Source organism: Dipodomys ordii, unplaced genomic scaffold (assembly GCF_000151885.1).
Source record: "Dipodomys ordii isolate 6190 unplaced genomic scaffold, Dord_2.0 Scaffold216, whole genome shotgun sequence".
NCBI classification, from domain to species: domain Eukaryota; kingdom Metazoa; phylum Chordata; class Mammalia; order Rodentia; family Heteromyidae; genus Dipodomys; species Dipodomys ordii.
Genome location: NW_012267432.1, coordinates 294,378 through 315,890, shown reverse-complemented (window position 1 = coordinate 315,890; position 21,513 = coordinate 294,378). Strand labels below are relative to the sequence as shown.

The following is a 21,513-nucleotide window of genomic DNA, read 5'->3' as shown; positions in this document are numbered from 1 at the left end:
CTCAGAAACAAACAAGGTATTTAGAAGCAAAGTACTATCATTGCTTCTAAGAGAGACAACAGGATGCATTCCTTACCTCAGGAATTAGCATCTGTTTAGTGTCAGGATGGGTTCCTTCAAGAGGGAAAAAAAACAAAACAAAATGAGAATTAAAGAGTAAATGGTAAACAAGAGCCAGGAACTTAACAAGTGTAACAATACCAAGAGTGATTAAGAGCAAAAGTGAACACCTACCTTTGCCTAACTTTGAAGTCAGACCTCTAACTTTATCATATGAATAACCCTGATGTCAAAGAGTTCTTTGTGTGTGTCTCTCTCCCTTTAGAACACCCACATTCTGTTAGTGTGCTTCTGCCTTTCTGCTTGTCTGTCTGTCTACTTTTTTGTCTTTTTTGTCTGCTTGCCTGCTTGCTTGCTTACTTAATAAAGCTCTGCCAAGTTTTCTTACCATTATGACTTGTCCAGAAATTCTTACTCCACAATCAAAGTCAAGGACATGTGTAAGTGGAGAGTCTCAACCTTTAGAAGAAAACTTCACAAACCCTCACCTGGATCAGGTGAGAATCCCAAATCCTAGACTTAAATTATATTTAAATTATAATTGAAAGGCGCTTGTACTGATATGAGCTCTTGTTAGCCCAAAGAGCTCCCTTCCCATGGCTTCGTGTTAGGACCAGTTTAGCCAAAGTAACTCTATTTTGTATAAGCAGCCATTCAGTTTGTAAAGTATAAGTATGAGCTGACCTTGTCCGCATCTGTTGTTTGTGCAGTAAGAGCAAGCCGACCCTGTCTGTAAGAAAAGAAAAACAATTTCCAAAAAACAGCCAAAAAGCAAGGTCGAGACAGGCCAGGTGGAGGTGTCCAATCAGTAAAAAGCACATATGTAACCCTTCTGTTTTAACCAGTAAGAGTAAGATTAGCTACATGCTTAAGGTTAGTTTATAATTTGTGGTTTTGCCCCATAAAAGCTAGCCTGTAAGACTAGGTGTCCTTGCTCTCTCCATAGACAGACAGTCCTGACCAGTTAGTTTAATTCTCTTGCTTGGCTGAAATAAAAGCTTTGCTTAACTTTTATTTTGTGTCAGCCTTTGGTCACGAATTGTATCATTAGTTCGCCCCTTCCCCTTTCCACAGTTTAGCCTGCTCTCTTCCTAGGCAAATGCTAGGTAGGCCCACATAGTAAAGGCAGTAAATAATCAAGCAGTAAAATAATCAGCTACCAACTCCCTTTACCTTGAGATGGCACTTCTTTGGGGCAGCTACCAACATATAAGGCAACAAGAGCCCCTCAGAGTGACCTTCAGGTCTGGGCAGCTGCAAGGCCCCTTATCTACTATTTGGACAGCAGCCATAAATCCTAGTCCACCTTGAGAAGGTGTCTTCCCGGCTTCTTTCCCATCAATAAATCTTTCTTTGTTCTCTGTACCTGGCTGTCTGCCTGGTTTTCTGGCAAAGTCTAAAATAATATAACAGCTCCTGTCAAGATAGCAGAAAACCTGGGCTAACTGGCAACCTGAATGTTTCATGCTCTCTTCATTACAAATAACTCATCAGCATAAGGGAGCCTTCTTCCTATGCCCCACATTCTAAATTACGTCCCAAAGGACATTATGGATTTTGTTTGATGCTATAACTGGCAAAACAAAATAAGCATGAAAGAGGAGCTAAAATTTATCAGAACACTGCTGAGAGAAGAGGAATAAGAAGGGCTAAGAAAGGTGGAAAGCTAAATAAAAGTGCCCCTTATAGGCAGAGAGCAGGCAGACTCAGTGTTAGCAAAATGAGCTTTCTTCCCATAGCTTAGTCCACTCCTTCCCTTCCCCACAGCTTAGCATGCTCCCTGCCTAGGCAACACTAGGCCCGGGTTGTAAAGGCAGTAAATAATCAACTTCCAACCCCTTTACCTTGGGATGTCATTTCTCTAGGGCAGCTACCACCATATAAAGCAACAAGAACCCCTTAGAGTGACCTTCAGGTCTGGGCAGCTGCAGGACCCCTTATCTACTACTTGGGCAGCAGCCATAAATTCTAGTCTACCATGATGAAGCCCCTGGCCCACACATCCACGCTGGGGTCTCTGCCTCCTAGCCCCTTCTAGCCCCTCCTAAACCTCCTAGGTTATAGAAGTCACCTCAGACAATAGCTGGTGCTTCTTCTCACTTCTCCCTTGTGAGAAGGGGTCTTGTGGCCCCTTCCTGGCAATAAATCTTTCTTTGTTCTCTGTACCTGGATGTCTGCGTGGTTTGCTGGCAAAGTCTAATAATCTTTCACTCAGGAAGATGGACTCCTTGCTCTTTGTGTTTTTCCAAGAAAACATTCCCAGCAAGATACAAAATACAGTGAAAGGAAGAGCAAAGTTAGGAATAGTAACTATGTATATTTTTATTTGGGTCCTGTGGGAGAGAAAGTCAGTAAGAGATTTTTCTGTTTCCAGCTTTCTAGCAGTTTAAGGGGAAGGTTTTACTCAACTGCTGAGCTTGCTGCCTCCTTCCTGTGAGTGTGGACGAAAACAACAGACGTAGAGGTACCAGAGTTGGCTGGGAATGTCTTCTTAGTGGAGCCTACCTGTGCACTGAACCAGACATGAGCACCATAGAACTAGTCAAGTGCGGCATTCAGAGGCCCAGGGTAGACACAGCTCATTGGCCCACAGTTTCTCTTCCTCTTCCTTCCCCGCCCTCCTGGGTGGAGTTTAGGTGCGCAGTGCTGGGGGATCACTTAGGGACACTGGCTTCCTAGCATGCCTTTTCCCTCCTATCTATCTTCCTTGGTTTCCGAAAGTGCACTGAACAGTTGAAGCAGGACAGAGTTTGGGAACCTGGAGAAGAAAGGCACTGAAGTTTGGGTGAGTTTAATTATTTGTCAGGCCAGCTGCTCTGAAGGAAGAGGGAGCCCAGCCCACAGACTTCCTGCTGAGAGGGCAGACAGCAGTGCCTGTGGATGTGAGGCCTAGGGAAAAGAGAGGGTTAAAGGTGGCCAAAGGCTGCTTCCTGAAGGGACAGTTAAAGTTACCTCCCCTGATGCTGTCTGCCTCCTCATCTGTCATTCGAATTTGTTCCTTAGTAAAAGGTACCAGAGCAGTCTCTTTCCCAGAAACAGATCATCCCTTCCAGCAGCAAACCTGGGCCTAGCCAGGCCCAAAGGATCTTTGGAAAGGCATGCAGGAAACACAGCCTTATCTAGGAAATTTATTACAGGTGGTGGTGAAGACCAATCTGTCAAATAAATAATCACATAAATGAAATTCAGGGAAATTTCAAAATCAGAGGTTTTTAATTCCTGCTCAGTGTCAGTCCAGGTTTAAAAATCAGTTCTGTTTAAATTGCTAGAGAAATTGTTAAATGTTTCCCTGGCCTTGCTCTTGTGAAAATGTGCATCTCCCCCCAGAAAGCAAATGGTGCTCTAAGAGCAAAGCTGAAATCAGTGTCCTTCATGTAAGTGATGTGAAACTTAGATTTGTCTTTTGGGGAAGTTGGGTAGCCTTTGTGGGAGGACCCACACTGCTCCCCATAAACAGCAAGAAAGAAGATGTAGTTTATGGTGAGAAGTAAGAAGGTGTGCAGTAGAAATTTTGTGATGGTCATGTGACTAGTCCATGCAGTCTAGTTATGGATGCTTGGACTTACTGTACCTAGGGTGTAGGTAAGTGAGTAACTTCAGTGCTGAGGACTTGGATAGCAAAGGTCTACTATCCATGTACTGCTTTTATGCTGTCCTGATTACTGATAACACGGAGGAGCTAGATAGACTTGTCTGCCTGCCTATCTGTCTATTCTAATCTATCTACCTCCTCCAGGCTTAAAGTCTAAGCCAAGCTTGTTTGCTCTGTTTTTGACTCACAACTGGCCCTATTGTGGTGGAGCCTTTTCTCCTGTCTTTGCTGATTACTTAGAGATAAAGTCTTGAAGATTTTTATGCCTGGGTGGGCTGGTTTCTGAATGTGATCCTTAGATGTCAGCTTACAGGCAGGATCAACCTGAGCCTGACTTGATACTCTGCTGTATAACAGAGTATAATAAAGCCCATGGCTGACTCTACTCCCACTGAATCTACTTCTCCAGCTTTTTGCTGGTTATTTTGTAAGCAGAAACTCCCAAATTTTCTTGCCAGGACTGAATTCCAACCATGAACCTCTAGTCTCAGCCTTCTAACAATTCAGTCCCTTTATTTGATAGTGGGCCTGTTGAGGTTTTACTCTTCCTAGTTCTTTTTTTTTTTTGCCAGTCCTGGGGCTTGAACTCAGGGCCTGGGTGCTGTCCCTGAGCTTCTTTTGCTCTAGGCTAGCACTCTACCACTTGAGCCACAGCACCACTTCTGACTTTTTCTGTGAATGTGGTACTGTAGAATCAAACCCAGGGCTTCATGCATGCAAAGCAAGCACTCTACCACTAAGCCACATTCCCAGTCCCCTAGTTCATTTTTTTAAATATGTATTTTAACGGAATCTATCCATTTCCTCTATGTCCCTTATAATCCCTGTGTCTGCTTTTGAGTCTTCTCTTTCCTTCTCTTCTTCCTTCCTTCCTTCCTTTCTTTCTTTCCTTCTTTCTCTTTCTTTTCTACTTAAAAAATTGAGTTTTGCTTAAAAGGAAATTTTGTTGACTAAATTGTCCTATGATCTTTCTTTTGTCTGATTGAAGTCTTTTTATTTCCTTTTTCATTTTTATGTAAGGACTAGACTTTGTCTGGGGCTTTGCACTCTTACTTGGCTTTTTTCAGCTCACCTGGCATTCTACTATTTGAGTCACATCTCTAGCCCTATCTGATGTGTTTCTATTCTGGTTTTTGTCAGATTTTTCTTCTACTGATATTTGGTTCATCTTTTTTCTAGTTCATTTTACACAGGGGGTGCCATTTTTAATCCCCCTTCCAAAGACTTTCTCTCCTAACTTCTTTTTGCTTTATAATCAGTGTTTTAATTTGCATTTAAAACAATCCTTAGAAAACCTTTTAACTAAAGTTTCTCTTTAAAATTTTATTGTTATTATAAAGGTGATCTACAGAGGGGTTACAGTCTCATAAGTCAGGTAAAGAGTACATTTCTTTTTGCTTATGTGGTGCTGAGGAATCAAACTCAGGGCCTCAGGCATGCAAGGCAAGTGCTCTACCACTGAGCCACCTTCCCAGCCCATAAAGTTTCTCTTTAATACAGTGTAACAATCCTTTGAGACATATGGTTACTCCAAAATCTGATGTCTTTCTTTGTAGTCTAAGCTTAAACCCACCCATTTACCTTATTTGTAGTTTAAGTTTAAACCCACCTATTTTTTCTCACACTATATTGACAATTTTTTATCTTGAACATGTTCACACACACACACACACACACACACTTGTAAACAAAGATTTTAAAGCATGCAAAATTAAATATTGGCCACACATTTTCTGGAATTAAATATTTTACAGTTAACCAAGACCTGAGACAAAACTTTTTAACACATCACCTTAGCATCCCCCAGCCCCATTTTTCCAAGGCTTGCTTGTGTTAGCAAGGTACATTAACTAGATACATTTTCAATTGACCTTTGAATACCTTCAGTTGGAGGAAGGTTGGATGGGGGTCACTGAAGCTAAATGTTTAGTCCACCAGGTTGCCTGCCTCTTGTCTTTTACTCAATACTAACTTGAGCACTTTACATACCAATTTACACTGAGCCCAAGATGAACCTAGGGTCAGACTGAAGCTGCCTATGCCCTGACTCCAACTGCCTTGCTGAGCAGGCTGCAGCTTCAGCCAGATTGCTAAAACTCTGACTTCCTCCCATAGAGACACCGAAAACAAGGATTCACATTACAAACTGGTACCAATCTTAAGAAAACAGAAGATAGGACAAAGACAGACAAAACTGAAGGCTGAGTTGGGGCCTAGTGGGCCCCCAGCTTAGCTGTAACCAGATCTCTCTACTGTATGAGAGCATGCTGAGCAGGCCCTGACCCACACATCTCCCACCTCAGATCCTACAGAAACCTCTACAGGATGAGAGTCTGCTGAGTGGGCCCCTCCCACTCAGCAACCTCAACAGCACCTATTCTCATGTACAATAGGGAAGAAGGCAGGTCTCCAGCATGCTCCCCTTACCATTCCATTTCCAGACAGATCAATCCCCAGAAAATAGAAAAACAGACCAACAGAGGCCAACTCTGGAGGTCTCCCAACTCCAAAAATATTTATATGGCATATCTGGTGTCTATGAGCTGATTGTCAGAGCAGCAGAAAGACCATGGATCCCTGAGACATCTCAGGGAGTACCTCCCCTGTGGGAGTTCCCATTCTGTGGCAGCCAGCTTGCAGGGACCCAAGCACACTCTTTGGCACTGGGGATCTTGCTGATTGGGATCCTGGATGAGACTCCAAATGTAGGAGTCTTTATTGGAAAGCCAGTGATTACAAGTAGACTCTTGTCACAAAGCCCTGAAGCCCCATGAATACACTTAACACTGGTAGAAAGCAAAGCCAGGACCGTAGTAAAGCAAAATAAAGAGAGCAGAAAAATAATACCAACAAACCAAATCAACTCCAATTGCGAGCTGAAGTGGGATGTCATGGTTATCAGAGGAGAAACAGGAGACACTAGACTTGAGGCATGGTGTAATGGCCCTTGAACTAGTCTGGGCCTAAATAGTATCAGGGTTGGGGGCAGGGTCAAAAGAAATTCAAGAGTCTTACATGTTCAAAGCACAGGACTGACAAGTTCAGTAGCCTGTTCCTGCCTCTAGGAATCCAGGCACACCCAACACCTGGGAAGTGGGACTTTACGTTCCTCCACAATGAAGACCAGATGGTGCCAGTTAAACCCTATCAACCACCATGTGGCCAAGATGGCACCAGTTATATCCAGCATCCCCCCCCCTTCATTCCCCACTGGTTTTATGCACATGAAATCAAAACACTGATTTCTCAGTGAGAGAGCTGTATTGGACTTTTAGGACCATGAGCCTGACCAAGTTACTTTAACCAAAGTTTCAGGGAAGGAGTTGACAGATGTGTGACACAAAAGTCTTAGTTTCAGCAGATCTGACAGTGGCCTTTCACCAGAAGTCAGCCATGTGTGTTGGAGCCAGGCAGGGGTCCCATCTACTTTCACCATGGTGGGGATGGTCAGAATGATGACAAAGAGTCCCTTGCAGATGGCTGCCAGCTGTCCTTGATAAACTATTTAACATAAACAACCTCTATGTTGGAAAGGATGGGCTGGACCCAGGCTGGGAGCAGCAGTGTCTCCGGCAGCATCGTTCAGACCAATTGCACACCTCTTGCTGGGTTGCCTGCAGGTTAATCTAAGGCAGAAACCTGGTTTTAATGAAATCTCCCAATATTTTTTTGGCTGCTTCCTGAGTACATAGGCCTGGCAGGCTGGGGCCCCATTGGTTTTTCAGGACAGCTTCTTACTACAGAATTCCCTTTTGATACCTGGGATAATGTACCAGCGTGACCATTTTTTTAAACTATACTTCCTCCAATAAGGCTAGGATTTGCTCACACATAGAAGGCTTGGGCCTGTAACACTATTTTTCTATGCCTATTCCTCTAATTTATCCTGCCTCATCTTTCCAAAAATGACTTTGGTCCCTTGATCTTAAGGGGCAGTTGATGGGTGAAGATCTATCTTCTATAACTTCTTCAAGGTGACTCAGGGGAACTGGCCCTGCCTATTTTACCAAGGGGTTGCCAAGATCGGATGTCATTAGGAGTAGTGGGACACCATGCCTTGATTCTTGTGTTTCCTGTCTCCTGGGAGACATGGCATTCCACGTCAGTTAAACAAGGCTTTCGCTTGTCAGGGGGGAGGGGGTACTCCTGCTATGGTCCTGAGGCTTGAACTCAGATCAAGATCTTGTGCTGTCCAAGAACTTTGCTCAAGGCTGATCTACTTCTTGAACCACAGCTCCAGCTCCAGTCCCAGGTTTTTATTGGCTAGTTGGGTATAAGACAAATGGACTTTTCTTCAAACCTTTTTTTTTTCCATTTTTTTTTTTGTCAGTATTGGGGTCTGAACTCTGGGCCTAGACTCTGTCCCTCAGCTCTTCAGCTGAAGACTAGCACTCTACCACTTGAGCCACAGCACTACTTCTGGCTTTTTCTGCTTACGTGGTGCTGAGGAATGGAACCCAGGGCTGCATGCACGCAAGGCAAACACTCTACCACTCAGCCACTTTCCCAGCCCCTGGCTTCAAATCTTGATCCCCAAATTTCAACTTCCTGAGTAGATAGAATATAGGCTTGAGCCACTGGCGCCTGACAATTTATTTTTATTTTTTTGTCAGTCATGGGGGCTGAACTCTGGGCCTGGGCCCTGTCCCTTAGCTCTTCAGCTCAAGGCTAGTGCTCTACTACTTGAGTCACAGCGCCACTTCTGGTTTTTTTTCTGCCTATGTGGTGCTGAGGAATCAAACCCAGGGCCTCATTCATGCGAGGGAAGAACTCTACCACTGAGCCAACTTCCCAGCCCTGACAATTTAATTATAGGTCTATTTCTAATGTTTAGTAAACTAAGGAAAAGGCAGCCATTACATATAGGAAATTTATAATATGTATAGCATGAACTAGTAGTAAAGTATTTAAAATTATTAAAAGAAGTATTTAAAAATTTGTTTTACCATGTCACCAAACATTGTAAATGTTCTTTCTGTTTTCTTTTCCGTGTGTGTGTGTGTGTGTGTGTGTGTGTGTATGTGTATGTGTGTGCTGATACTGGGGCTTGAAGTCAGGACCTTGCACTATTATTTGGCATTTTCACTTAAAGCTAATCCTCTACCACTTGAGTATTATATCTACTTCCAGCTTTCTGCCGATTAATTGGAAATAAATATATCTAAGGATTGTTGTACCTTGGCTAGCTTCAAACTATGAGTCTCAGAATCTAGCCTCCTGTATAGATAATATCAGAAGTGTAAGCCTCACAGCTCCTTTTTCTTCTGCTGCTTTCAATATTTTAGTTTTGACCCACCCATGATTGGCCTAACTTTCTAATTTTCTCCCTTATTATCTTGCCAATCATGCAGGAATCTCCGTAGAAGGAATCTCAGAAGTCAAGAAAAACAGTGACAGAAAAACAGACATCAATGGCTTTAGCAGTCTTGACCAACATAAAGGAAGAGGTGACCTGCCCCATCTGTCTGGAGCTCATGATAGAACCCATGAGCATAGACTGTGGACACAGCTTCTGCCAAGCCTGTATCACATCAAATGATGATTCTACCATAGGCCCAAGAGGGGAGACCAACTGTCCTGTGTGTCGAATCCCTTACACCGTTGAGAACCTCCGGCCTAATAGACATGTGGCCAACATAGTGCACAGTCTCAAGGAGGCTAGGTTGATCCTAGAGGAAGAGAATGTGCATCACTGCGCAGAGCATGGTGTGAAACTCCAGCTTTTCTGTAAGGATGATGGGAAGGTGATTTGCTGGCTTTGTGAGAGATCTTTACAGCACCGTGGTCACCACACATACCTCTTAGAGGAGGTTGCCCAGGAGTACCAGGTAAGAAATTGGAGATGAGAGAGGACAGAGCACAAAATAGTCCTGGAGGGAAATCTCCACTGAGCCGGCATTCATTGCAGTTATATACCTCACTATCCTAGAACTGAGAAGTGTGACTCATTTCCACTCTGTGGAGACTTTCTCAGGCCTAAAGCACATACCTGTGCAATCCATTGACTTACAAGAAAATGAGCCTAAGTATAAACTCTTGGTAGCAGCAAATATTTCTCTACTATATCCTCAGTAGATTGAGATTTGGTGACCAACAAAGTTCCTTTTAGTGGAGCAGCAAATGAAATGAATTGAGATGTAGATTATTTTCCCTGATGCAGGACCAAAATCCTCTTCTTTTACAAAAAGAATCCATTTATCTAGGTGCTAATAGCTCATGCCTACAAAATAGCTACTCAGGAGCCTGAGATGTGAGAATCACCATATCCATGATACTCTTAGTTCCATTGAATCAGCAAAAAGCTGGAAGTAAAGGGGTGGCTCATGTGGTTAGAAGACCAGCTTTGAGCAGGGGGACCAAGGGGAAAGCTAAGCCAGAGCAAGAATCCCTGAGTTCAAACTCCTAGACTGGCACAAAACAAAACAACAACAACACAGAATCAGTCTAGCTGGGGGTGATTACTTGCCTGTAGCCTATGGAGACTGAAGCAGGAAGATTCAGAGTTTTAGGCCAGCCTGGGCTACAAAGAGAGGTTGAGGCCAACTGGGGGCTACCTAGTGAAACTGTCTCAAAACTGTCTCAAGCAAACTGAAAGGATCATTCTGTTGTTGGTAAGAGGATTGTTATTCATTACCTTAGACAGACTTAAAGAAGACTTTTGCCACCTCACTTTTTCTTCTTTAGGTAAACGCTAGTCTCTACCTGATTTCTTCCAGGTGACCCCTTATCTAGAAGCCGAGAAAGTTCATACAGTAACTCTACTGTGGTTCCTTTCTTGTTCACAGAACAAGCTCCTGGTAGCTGTGAAGAAGATGAAGAAGAAGAAGGAAGAATCTGAGAAGTGGAAAGCTGAACTCCAAGAAGAGAAAATTTTATGGAAGGCAGGAAAGACACTTCCTGAGGGAATTAGCCAAAAGTCTGGGTGGGACATTTGGGAGGAGCTCCCTTCCTCTCTATTCCCAGAGAGTTGATAAGGCCCAAAGTCATTTGATTAGTCTTCTTCTTCCTTTCCCATGTGGGGTGGGGGCTGCAGAGTGAGGAAGTAGAAATGAGTCCCTCATTTTTGAGGGAGCTGGACACAAGGAAGACCTCTGGTGAGAATGGCTGCTTGATCCTGTGCTCCATTCCTATGACTGATATTTGGCAGGGGATTATGCCTCTGTCTTCAGTTCAGGAATGGAATAAGAGTAACACCTGTAGTTAGTTGAAGAGTCCTGGACACAGGGTAACTCTGGGAGAGCTAAGTCACACCCAAGCTTCCCATTTATGTCTTAGACTTGGTAGGCCTTAATAATATTGATTGAAAGTTCCTGGTTTGAAATGTCACTAAGGGAAAGCAATTCCCAGGGAGTCTCCAGACTTAGCTGATAAACTGAGTGTCTCACTCTTTCTCTACCTTGAAGAAGCACATACAGGTCAAGAGAGAAAACGTTTGGGCAAAGTTTGAAAAACTGAGAGGCATCTTGGCTTCGGAGGAGGCAAAAGAGCTGCAAAGGCTGAAAGAAGATGATGAAAATGTTTTGAATAGTCTGGAAAAGTCTGAAAATGAACTGGCCCAGAGAAATGAGTTGGTAACAGAGCTCATCTCAGAGCTAGAGCATCGGTTACATGGATCAAGGATGGAGATGCTGCAGGTAAGTCATTAAAATAGTCGGAGATTTGGGGGAAATATATAACTCATGCTTTATCTGTTGCTATGTTTGTTCTAAAGAAGACTGTAAATTCTCGGGTCATTTTCAGATGTTATGGGAATAATGAATATACATTTCAAAAAAGAAAACAACCTCATGTTTAGTAACTTCTCAAGTTCAGGAAAAATGCTGAATCTTGGAAGATATATCCAGCAATAGGTTCTTGTTCTCTGTAATCTAGTATTAAGCATTTATAAAACACTCTGTGTGTGTGTGTGTGTGTGTGTGTGTGTGTGTGTGTGTGTGTGCGCGCGTGCGTGCGCATGCTCGCGCATGCACGTGCACTAGTACTGGGGCTTGAATTCAAGGACTCTCCCTCTTGCTTTTCTCTTTTTTGGGGGGAGGGGCTCCTGTCATGGGGCTCGAACTCTGGGCCTGTGCACTGTCCCTGAGTTCTTCAGCTCAATGCTAATGTTCTACCACTGGAGCTACAACTTTACTTCTAGTTTGTTTGGAGTTTAATAGAGGTAGGAGTGTTATATCGACTTTTCTGCCCAGGTTAGCTTTGAACTGTGATCCTCAGATCACAGCCTCCTAAGAAGCAAGGATTATAGGCATTAGCTACTGGCACCCAGCTTTGCTCTTGCTTTGCTCTACTTCACTCAAAGCTGATGCACTATCACTTGAGCCACCTTTCTACTTCTTACTTTTTTTCTGATTAATGGGAGAAAAGAGACTGTTGGATTCAATTGCCTACTTTTTTTCTGATTAATTGGAGAAAAGAGACTGTTGGATTCAATTGCCCAGGCTGGCTCTGAACCTCAATCCTCAGTTCTCAGCCTCCTGAGTAGCTTGGATTATAGGCATGAACCTCAAGTCCCCTTTCATTATGTGTTGATTTGTAGACAGGTTATAAGAGACATTTTAACTTTTTCCCTTGTAGAATGTGTTGCCACTTTCCCCCTTCTTTCTTTTTTCCAAAAGTATTGTGAATGACTGGCATTATTTTTCCTCTAAATATACAGTATCACCCACCAATTCATCAGTCTATGTTTTTCTTTTTGGAGAGAGGTATAACTTTTAATTATTTTTACATGTATGACATTTATTTTGATTATCTTTCCTATGTCTGTTGTAGACAATATATGTCTGAATACAAACCTGTTAATGTCATTTAGTTGTTAAATATCTAAATTTAGTTAAGCCTTTATTTCTATTACTATAAAGACAGCTTGAAATCACTACTCAAAAGTGTTTATATTTATCACATGCAACCTGTTATTTTGAAATATGCACACATTGTGGAATGGGTAAATTAGTCTAATTAACATGTATTACCTCACCTTGCTAACATCTGTCTTTTTCTTTTTTTTTTTTGTCGGTCGTGGGGCTTGAACCCTGGGCCTGGGCGCTGTCCCTCAGCTCTTCAGCTCAAGGCGAGCGCTCTACCACTTGAGCTACAGCGCCACTTCCGGTTTTCTGGTGGTCTATTGGAGATCCGAGTCTCACGGTCTCTCCTGCCGGGGCTGGCTTTGAACCGCGATCCTCAGATCTCAGCCTCCTGAGTAGCTAGGATTATGTCTTTTTCTTTTATGATAATAGCTATACCATGAAATGTGAAGTTAAATCTCCATAATAGTTGAAATTTAGTTACTTTATACTTTACTAACCAATCACTGTGGGCCTTTAATAAAAAAATATGTCTCCAGGCTATTTTGTATTTCTTCCTCTTTTTCTTTTCTTCCTCCTCCTCCTCCTCCTTCTTCTTCTTTCCCTCTGCCTCTTCTTCTTTTGCCATTCTTCCTCCTCCTCTTTCTTCCTCTTTCTCTGCCTCCTCCTCTTTCTTTGCCTCCTCCTTCTTCTTTTTCTTCTGTCCTCCTTTTCCTCTTTTTCTTCTTTTTTTTTTTCAGTCATGAGCTTGAACTCCAGGCCTGGCCACTATCCCTCAGCTCTTCAGCTCAAGGCTAGCGCTCTACCACTTGAGCCACAGCACCACTTCTGGCTTCTTCTGCTTATGTGGTGCTGAGGAATTGAACCCAGGGCCTCATGCATGCAAGGCAAGCACTCTACCACTGAGCCACCTTTCCAGCCCCCTTCTTTTCCTCCTCCTCCTCCTCCTCTTACATCTCATTCTACTGCTTCTTGAGTGGAGGAGGGGTATTAAGAGTTTATACTCAGTGGTAGAGTGCTTGCCTCGCATGCATGTGGCCCTGGATTCAATTCCTCAGCACCACATAAGCAGAAAAAAGCTGAAGTGGCGCTGTGGCTCAAGTGGTAGAGCGCTAGCCTTGAGCTGAAGAGCTGAGGAACAGCGCCCAGCCCCGGAGTTCAGGCCCCACGACCGGCAAAAAAAAAAAAAAAGAGTTTATACTCAGCCTTGCACTTGGAGTCAGGGCTGTCCCACTTCAGTCACACTCTTTTCTCCTGTAGCTATTTTTCTGGTAGGGTCTTTTCTTTTCCCCAGGGTCATACTCAAGTCATTATCTTCTTACTTCAGGTAATTCTACCCCTAGCCCTCTTCATAGGTGATACCACAGGTGCATACCACCCACCATACCTAGCCTTTTTGTTTAGATGAGGTCTGCATTCCAACCATCAAGATCCTCTTAATTTGTACCTCTGAATAACTAGAATTAAAGGTTAAACACAAAGTCTTGTTTGTGTATCTTCTTTTAAGAAAATTCCACTGAGGTCCTTTATCCATTTTATGACAGGCAAATGCCTTGCAAGACCATAGTTTTTCCTAAAAATTGGAAAAGACTTTCTCCTTTTTTTTTTTGTGGGGCTTGAAATCTAGGCCTGGAAGCTGTCCCTCACTCAGCTCTTCAGCTCAAGACTAGCACACTACCACTTGAGCCACAGCACCACTTCCAGTTTTCTGGTGGTTAATTGGAGATAAGAGTCTCACAGCCTTTCCTGCCTGGGCTGGATTTGAATCATAATCCTCAGATCTCAGCTTCCTGAGTAGCTAGGATTACAGGCATGAGCCACTGGCACCCGGCTCTAGAATTTCTCCATTCTGATAGGTATATATCAGGAAAGCCACATGCCCTTCATTTATTAGGAATACTCAATATAGACAAAAAGAAATGCAATTTAGAAAAGGATATAGAAGAGATCCTAAGGATAAATTTAACCTTCCAAATTTGGCTATGATTGAAGTTGTATTTCCATCCCCTCAGTTTTATTTTGTTAGTTGTGGACCTTGAACTCAAGGCCTAGGTTCAGTCAATGAGCTTTTCTACTCAATGCCAGTGTTCATTACATTAAGCAACAGCTCTACTTCTGCTTTTCTAGTGGTTAATTGGCGACAAGATTCTCACAGACTTTCCTGCCCATGCTGACATTGAAACTTCATCCTTAGATCTCAGCCTCCTGAGTAGCTAGGATTGCAGGCGTGAGCCACCAGTGCCCAGTCCAAAATTCTTTTTTTTGTTGTTGTTGTTGGTTGTGGGGCTTGAACTCTGGGCCTGGGCTTTGTCCTTCAGCTCTTTAGCTCAGGCTAGCACTCTATCACTTGAGCACAGCACTGCTTTTGGTTTTCTAAGTGATTTATTGGAGATAAGAGTCTCACAGATTTTCCTGCCCTGTCTGGCTTTGAACTTGGCTTTGAACCATGATCCTCAGATCTCAGCCTCCTGAGTAGCTAAGATTATAGGCATGAGTCACTAGTACCTGGCCCAAAATTCTTTGAAGCATTGAATTCAGTTTTGTTTATTTTTTGTTATATGCAACACAAAAATGCAATTATAAAAATTAAAACTTGGGGGCTGAGAAATTGGCTCAGTGCTAGAGTGCTTGCCTCGCATGCATGAGGCTCTGGGTTCGATTCCTCAGTACCACATAAACAGAAAAAAGCCAGAAGTGGCACTGTGGCTCAAGTAGTAGGGCACTAGCCTTGAGTTGAAGAGCTGAGGGACAGTGCCCAGGCCCAGAGTTCAGGCCCCACGACCGACACAGAAAAAAAAAAATAGAACTTGGCTGGGAACGTGGCTTAGTGGTAGAGTGCTTGCCTAGCATGCATTAAGCCCTGGGTTCCATTCCTCAGTACCACATAATCAGAGAAAGCCAGAAGTGGTTCTGTGACTCAAGTGGTAGAGTGCTAGCTTTGATCAAAAGCTCAGGGACAGTGTCCAGCCCCTGAGTTCAAGCCCCAGGACTGGCAAAAGAAAGAAAAGAAAAAAATCAAAGCATGTGTGTGTTTGTGCACACACATGTATGCACATGTAGTGCAAACCAGATATTGACCTAGTTTTTTTTATTTAAGAAACCAAACACATAGTCATTTATCTGATCAAGTAAATAAGATGATAGTTGTGATGGTTAGACAAAAAAAAAAAATAGAAAGAGTAGATGGTTGGAAAAAAAATAAGGAAACAGCTGGGCGTCAGTAGCTCATGCCTGTAATCCTAGCTACTCAAGAGGCTGAGATCTGAGGATCACAGTTCAAAGACAGTCCTGGCAGGAAAGTCATGAGACTCTAATCTCCAATAAACCACTAGAAAACTGGAAGTGGCACTGTGGCTCAAGTGGTAGAGCACTTGCCTTGAGCTGAAGAACGCAGAGAGAGCGTTCAAGCCCCATGACCAACAACAAAAAAAAGGAAACAAACTAAATCAGGCTGGTAGAGACTGGAGTTCAGGAATAATATAATTTTTACAAAAATGGTTGAGTTATATTGGCCACATAATGAGAATGGGGTATATAAGAGATAAGAAAGCCAGACATGGTGGTAAATGCCTAAAATTCTAGCAGTGGAGATATAGAGGCAAGAGGTTAGATTAACTAAAGGAAGTCAGTTTGGTTTTTGTTAAATTATCAGACACCTAGAGTTTATGATACTGGTGATTTCATTATGAAATATATGAAACTTTGTTTAAGTGAAAACTCAGTAAAATAAATTTCTCAAAGAATTTCATATATATGTGCATTGGGTCAATTATAGAAGAGACACAATTCATCTTTGATTCACTAAGGCCTACTGATACTAGGCAGCCTACAGTGTGTCAGGTGTTTAGCTGTGTATAGTATGGTATAATTGAAACCATCACAGATAAACTATGGGATAACTATCTTTAGACTGTAGTCTTTACGTTTTTATAAAAAATCATATCTAATACCAGAACAGTAAGGGCTAGTGAGAACTTGATGAAGCTTAATAAGATGGGAAAATTGAATATTTCTTAAATCATGTTCTCTACTTTCTCCCTAGGATGTTAATGAAATCACAAAAAGGTATGTGTGCTATACCAGGATGGTCCTTTGTTTGGTGAGACAAGATTTATAGCTACTAGAATGATCTAACGGTCAATTAGAATATAACATCTTCCAGGCAAATTTGCTTACAATACTGTCTTTAAGTACTGGTTGCAAATCAAGATTTGGGTGCTTTTTGACTATTGAGGGATAAATTAGATCCTCTGGTAAGGAATCTGGGTTGAGAGGAATTAGAATGTGGGTCGGGAGTGGTATTGAGGATAAGGTGAGACAATAGCAGACTCTACTGTAAACATAATCATTTGCGATGGACCAGCTCGGCCGGAGCACTGGGACCGACGGGACAGGAATCTCGGGATAGGTAGGCAAGGAGTCGGCGAAGTGACAGACACAGACTCAAAAGAGTTGCATCTGTGTGTATCTTTATTGAGGAGAATTAACATTTTTATACAGAGTGTGATTGCGACATTGATTCTTTGTTTATTTAAGCACGTAATCAGTTTTTAAGAAAAGCAAAGCATTAATGGGTTACATGGAAATTGATGACTATCCCACCAACTGTTTAAGCTAAGTGGTGTGAAACAAGTCTAGCATATAGTTTAATAGAATGCGTCATCTATTCAGCCTTTTTATGTTTAATAATTAACAAACCTAAGACAGGGCTGTACTTATATTGTACTCTTTTTATTTTTTCCATACATTTTTAAGTCCCTTTGAAACCATCCTAAAAACCACTCCCAGGTTGACTCAGGCATTCTCTGTTTTCTATGATTTCGATCCCAATATTTTTTCACATGAATTTCTAATTGTTATTTTAAACTATCTTGTTGTTGTTTTGATAATAAACACCACAATGGTCTAGATCTACCTAATCTTTGCATAAAATCTAATGAATACCAAGATACCCTTTTTCCTTTTACATTAATCCATCTATTTCCATCTTTATAAACTCCTGTATAAGGCAATGGTTCATCGGTCGGCTCAGGAAATGTGATGCCACTAACTTTATATTTTGTGGGAAACCACTATCTATTCCCTATAACATAAGCTGGACCAAACTTAGTCATAACTGTTGGGGGAATCTTTCTGTTCCTTTTATTATCAGGGGTCCCTTTTTCTAGAACTCTCTGTGCTCCAGGGATAACTCCTTCTGGTTTAGTTTAAATCATTAATTCTGCCCGTTGCAACGTATCTGGAAATTTCAAATTTCTATATTTACTATGAGTGAGCCACAAAACTGCTTTCAAAAATGGAGGGGCATCTGGTGGCAGAGTCACGTCAGGCAACATTGTTTCAGGAACTTTGTTTACATCTAGTCTTTTGTTTTTGTTCTTCATTATTAGAAGAAGGCATAGTTACTGGACTGGAAAGGAACATTGTGCCTTTTCCATGGACCAAGAAGAGAACAATAAGGATAAAAATAGAGGCAATAAAGGTGCAGCCAAATGTATAGGAGGCCTTGAAGCAGCACCCTTCCTGAAGGCATGCTTCCTTGAAGCTTATGCTTTGCCTGGCCTGATCTCTCACGCAGACTCCACAGGAGGTGGCGTGGCAATCATTTATTCATCTTATGTGCCTATATTAGCCCTGGTCATAGATCTGACAGATGCTTTGTTTAATTTACATGGAACAAATCTTTGTTTTGTACCTAGAATTGCCAAACTTCCAATATGTTTGTATATTTCTCCTGAAAACAAATGACCAGTTACATATTTGTTCTCTTGACCTGTAGGAACAGGGTTTGGGCTCTGGTGCAAATGGTCCATTGGGCTCACAGACTTTAGACAAATGATGGAAGGTGTCCCTATTAAGGATGCACAGCCACCTGGCAGCATCACCATCTCTCCTCAGTCGTAGATTTCAGAGCAGCATTGTTTCTATGGTTGTTTTTTGTCGATCGTGGGGCTTGAACTCTGGGCCTGGGTGCTGGCCCCGAGCTCTTCAACTCAAGGCTAGTACTCTACCACTTGAGCCACAGTGCCACTTCTGGCTTTTTCTGCTTTTGTGGTGCTGAGGAATCGAACCCAGGGCCTCGTGCATGCGAGGCAAGCACACTACCACTGAGCCACCTTCCCAGCCCTGCTTCTGTGTTTCTGAACCCTCCTTTTCCAAACGTTTGTAATTTCTCCCAGAGAACCTGAAGGCTAAACTATTCTCTGAGAGCCTCTGTAATGGGCAACTGGCTTTGAAGGTCTTGGGTTTCTCCACATGTGATTTTTACACCTCCTGTGCCTGGAATATCCAGGAAGATCCAGGTTTTGCCAACATATTTTCTGCCTATTTTCCTAGGAACCAAGATTCATGGCAGTATGTATTTTTTTCTCCTAGGTATCCAAGTTTTGTTGTGATTTAAAAACCATGAGTGGGGCTGGTAAAGTAGCTTCAGGAAGTTTAATGTCTTCCCTATGTCCCACAGAAAGTACGCAGGAAGGTGAACATGAGTGATTTATTATGACTTCAGCCATAGTCTATCTTTTCTTTTCTCAGGACCCCAAGGTCGGTACATATAAGTGTCAGAAGGGTGAAAGAACAGGTAGGTTGGCGGCAATGAAGGTTATAAAGTCTGAGGTGTGGAAATTCATTCTTTTCATCCGTAGATGTGATATCTTGACAATGGAGAAGCCAATAACTTTCCCCAAGGAAGAACGGAGATTGTACCAAGCTCCCGACCTGACAGGAATGCTGCAAGAGTTTCAAGGTGAGGATAGCTGGGTGAGAGTCAGATTGTGGGAGTCTAGCTGTGGTGGGGGCTAAATGAGGAACAGTATGTGGCTGATGGATATGGAGGGTGGATGCTGTGTTGATGATGTGATCACATGTCATAGGGAATGGCCATTCACCCACTTACCATGTCATGACCCTGTCTTAGTTCCTCTCCTTCCCCTGACCTGGGCAAGAAATGGATTCCAGAAGACTTTTCCTTACATTTAATAGTATAAATTCTTGTCATTTCAGAGCTGACAGATGCCCACCGTTATTGGGGTAAGGAACAAAGTGTGTTACCATCTATCAGTGTTTGTTTTTCTGCTGGGTCTCATATTTTCAGACTCATATTTCTGTTGACTATATATGAAGAGAAGCTTTTGTTGTGGTCCACCTTTCCTTCTAACTTCAAAGTGCTTCCCAGTTCTCTGTTACATTCTTGTTATGAGTCTGCTTATAACATCATAAAAAAAAAAGCTACATTCTATCTCTCACTCAAACCTGTCATTTTTTTTTTCTACAGTTCATGTGACAATAAATGAGAACAATCATCGGGAAATGGTCATTTCTAAAGATCAGAGACAGATAAGATATAAAGAACACTATTATTTTTCAGACTCACGAGGTTTCCATGTAGGTCAACTTTACTCACCTGGGGCCCTGGGGCTCCCTTTGATCACATCAGGGAAACATTACTGGGAAGTAGATTTGTCTAAGAAAGCATCCTGGCTCCTGGGGTTAAGTGATGGAAGACACTTTACTGGGCCTAATAAATCATCCTGCTGCATGGGGTTACAAAGTGTTCAATACTTCTCTTCCGTGGCAAAATTTAACATTGAGAAAGAAAAACATTATCAACGCAAAAATGGCTACTGGATTATTGGGATGGAAAACAAATATGAATATATGGCTTTTGAGCCAAGTCCTACTACCTATAATTCCTTAACCTCGAAGTTCTTCCCACCTACTCCTTTGAAGCGTGTTGGGGTTTTTCTAGATTATGAAGCTGGCACGGTCTCATTTTATAATGTTACATACCATGGGCTTCTAATCTATAAATTCACCAAGTGTTGCTTTACCACTGAAGTCTTTCCATATTTCAACCCTTTACAATGTTCAGAACCCATGATGCTATGCTGATCAAACTCTGTGCATGGCCCCTGGCCCTCTTGTGTATTTTATGCATCTGAGCCCTTAGCTACACTTGAACCGTCTTTTCCTCCCAACTCCAGTCTATTTGATGCAAAGTCCTTCACTCATAAATGGTATGTACATCTTTCCTTGTGCTATATTCTTCCTGATATCTTGCTTGCTTGCAAGACAGTCTTATACCATCACTCCTAATAGTCCCAAGGAGAAATGACTGAATTCTCATTCAGGAAGAGCTGTATTGATGGAATACCCCTTTCAATTCTGTACAGCCCCTTTTCTCTCTGCTACTGACAGAAGATGGAGAATTGTTTCTGCTTTTGCAGACTATGTATAGGAGTCACTCCCTAAGGAGTAAGCCCTTAGCAGTGTCTTAGCTTTACCCTGGTACTTCTTATTAATCAAGAAGCTAAGAAGAAAGTGTCAAAATAGGCAGCTGGGTTTAATTTAGTCAAATCTCATATTTAGGCCAAAGTTACTGCCATCAAGTATTGTCCAGATCTGATAAGTACCTGGCTCATGTTTTTTTCTTTTCTACATTTAGATTTTTTTGTAATCCTAATATAGCCACTTATTGATCCCTATCAACTAAACTACATTGTATTCAGATGACCATTTGTATAAAAAAATACTGATAGCAGTAATGATGAAAAAGCTTAATTTATGCAGTATGGTAAAAATTTTAAAAAAGAGAATGTTCTTTGTCTGGCATAGAAGGAAGTAACTCAAATATGATGTCTATTAATTTTTGTCTTTTGTTCACTTTCATTAAGCTAAACATTAAAAATGTCTAACAGTTCATTTCCAAGATTATTACTTCATTTGTTTTGCAATAGAAAAATGAAGTCATTGTTTTTCTTTTGTTTTCAACTAATTGTAAATAAATCACTTAGTAAAATTCTTGCTCTTAAATTCATAGATGTCTGGAATTTTTTTGTGAGAGTTCTGCAAGTTTCTCATTGGAAAATTTTATATTTCTATAATGTGCATTGTGTACAGTGGTACAGCTAGAATCATAAGTACATTTTTGGGATTTCTCTGCAGTCATATTGTGCTGGTTAGCTTTAGGCTCCTGGAATAAAAGCACAAGGTAGTTGACAAGTGTGGAAGAAAAAGTCTGCTGTTTTCCTTTAGTATAATAGGTAAGGGGCTGGAATTCTT

At 41.9% G+C, this 21,513-nt stretch overlaps 1 protein-coding gene across 1 annotated transcript; it reads left to right on the top strand.

Moving 5' to 3' along the window:
- The first annotated feature begins 2,706 nt into the window (after positions 1-2,706).
- On the top strand, positions 2,707-21,153 carry LOC106000349 (tripartite motif-containing protein 5-like). The gene is made up of 8 exons (XM_013035603.1): positions 2,707-2,845; positions 9,004-9,480; positions 10,438-10,533; positions 11,056-11,286; positions 16,496-16,518; positions 19,098-19,198; positions 19,456-19,482; positions 19,727-21,153. The coding sequence occupies exons 2-8, from the start codon at positions 9,064-9,066 to the stop codon at positions 20,341-20,343; spliced, it is 1,512 nt and encodes a 503-aa protein (XP_012891057.1). The 5' UTR covers positions 2,707-2,845; positions 9,004-9,063; the 3' UTR covers positions 20,344-21,153.
- Positions 21,154-21,513: the final 360 nt, after the last annotated feature.

What these genes read in the sequence shown, in the direction of transcription:
- LOC106000349 (XM_013035603.1), top strand. Translation starts at nt 9,064, where the DNA reads ATGGCTTTAGCAGTCTTGACCAACATAAAGGAAGAGGTGACCTGCCCC. An exon ending in AAGAGAAAATTTTATGGAAG is followed by an intron (nt 10,534 to 11,055) that starts GCAGGAAAGACA and finishes TCTACCTTGAAG; the next exon opens with AAGCACATACAGGTCAAGAG. An exon ending in CAAGGATGGAGATGCTGCAG is followed by an intron (nt 11,287 to 16,495) that starts GTAAGTCATTAA and finishes CTTTCTCCCTAG; the next exon opens with GATGTTAATGAAATCACAAA.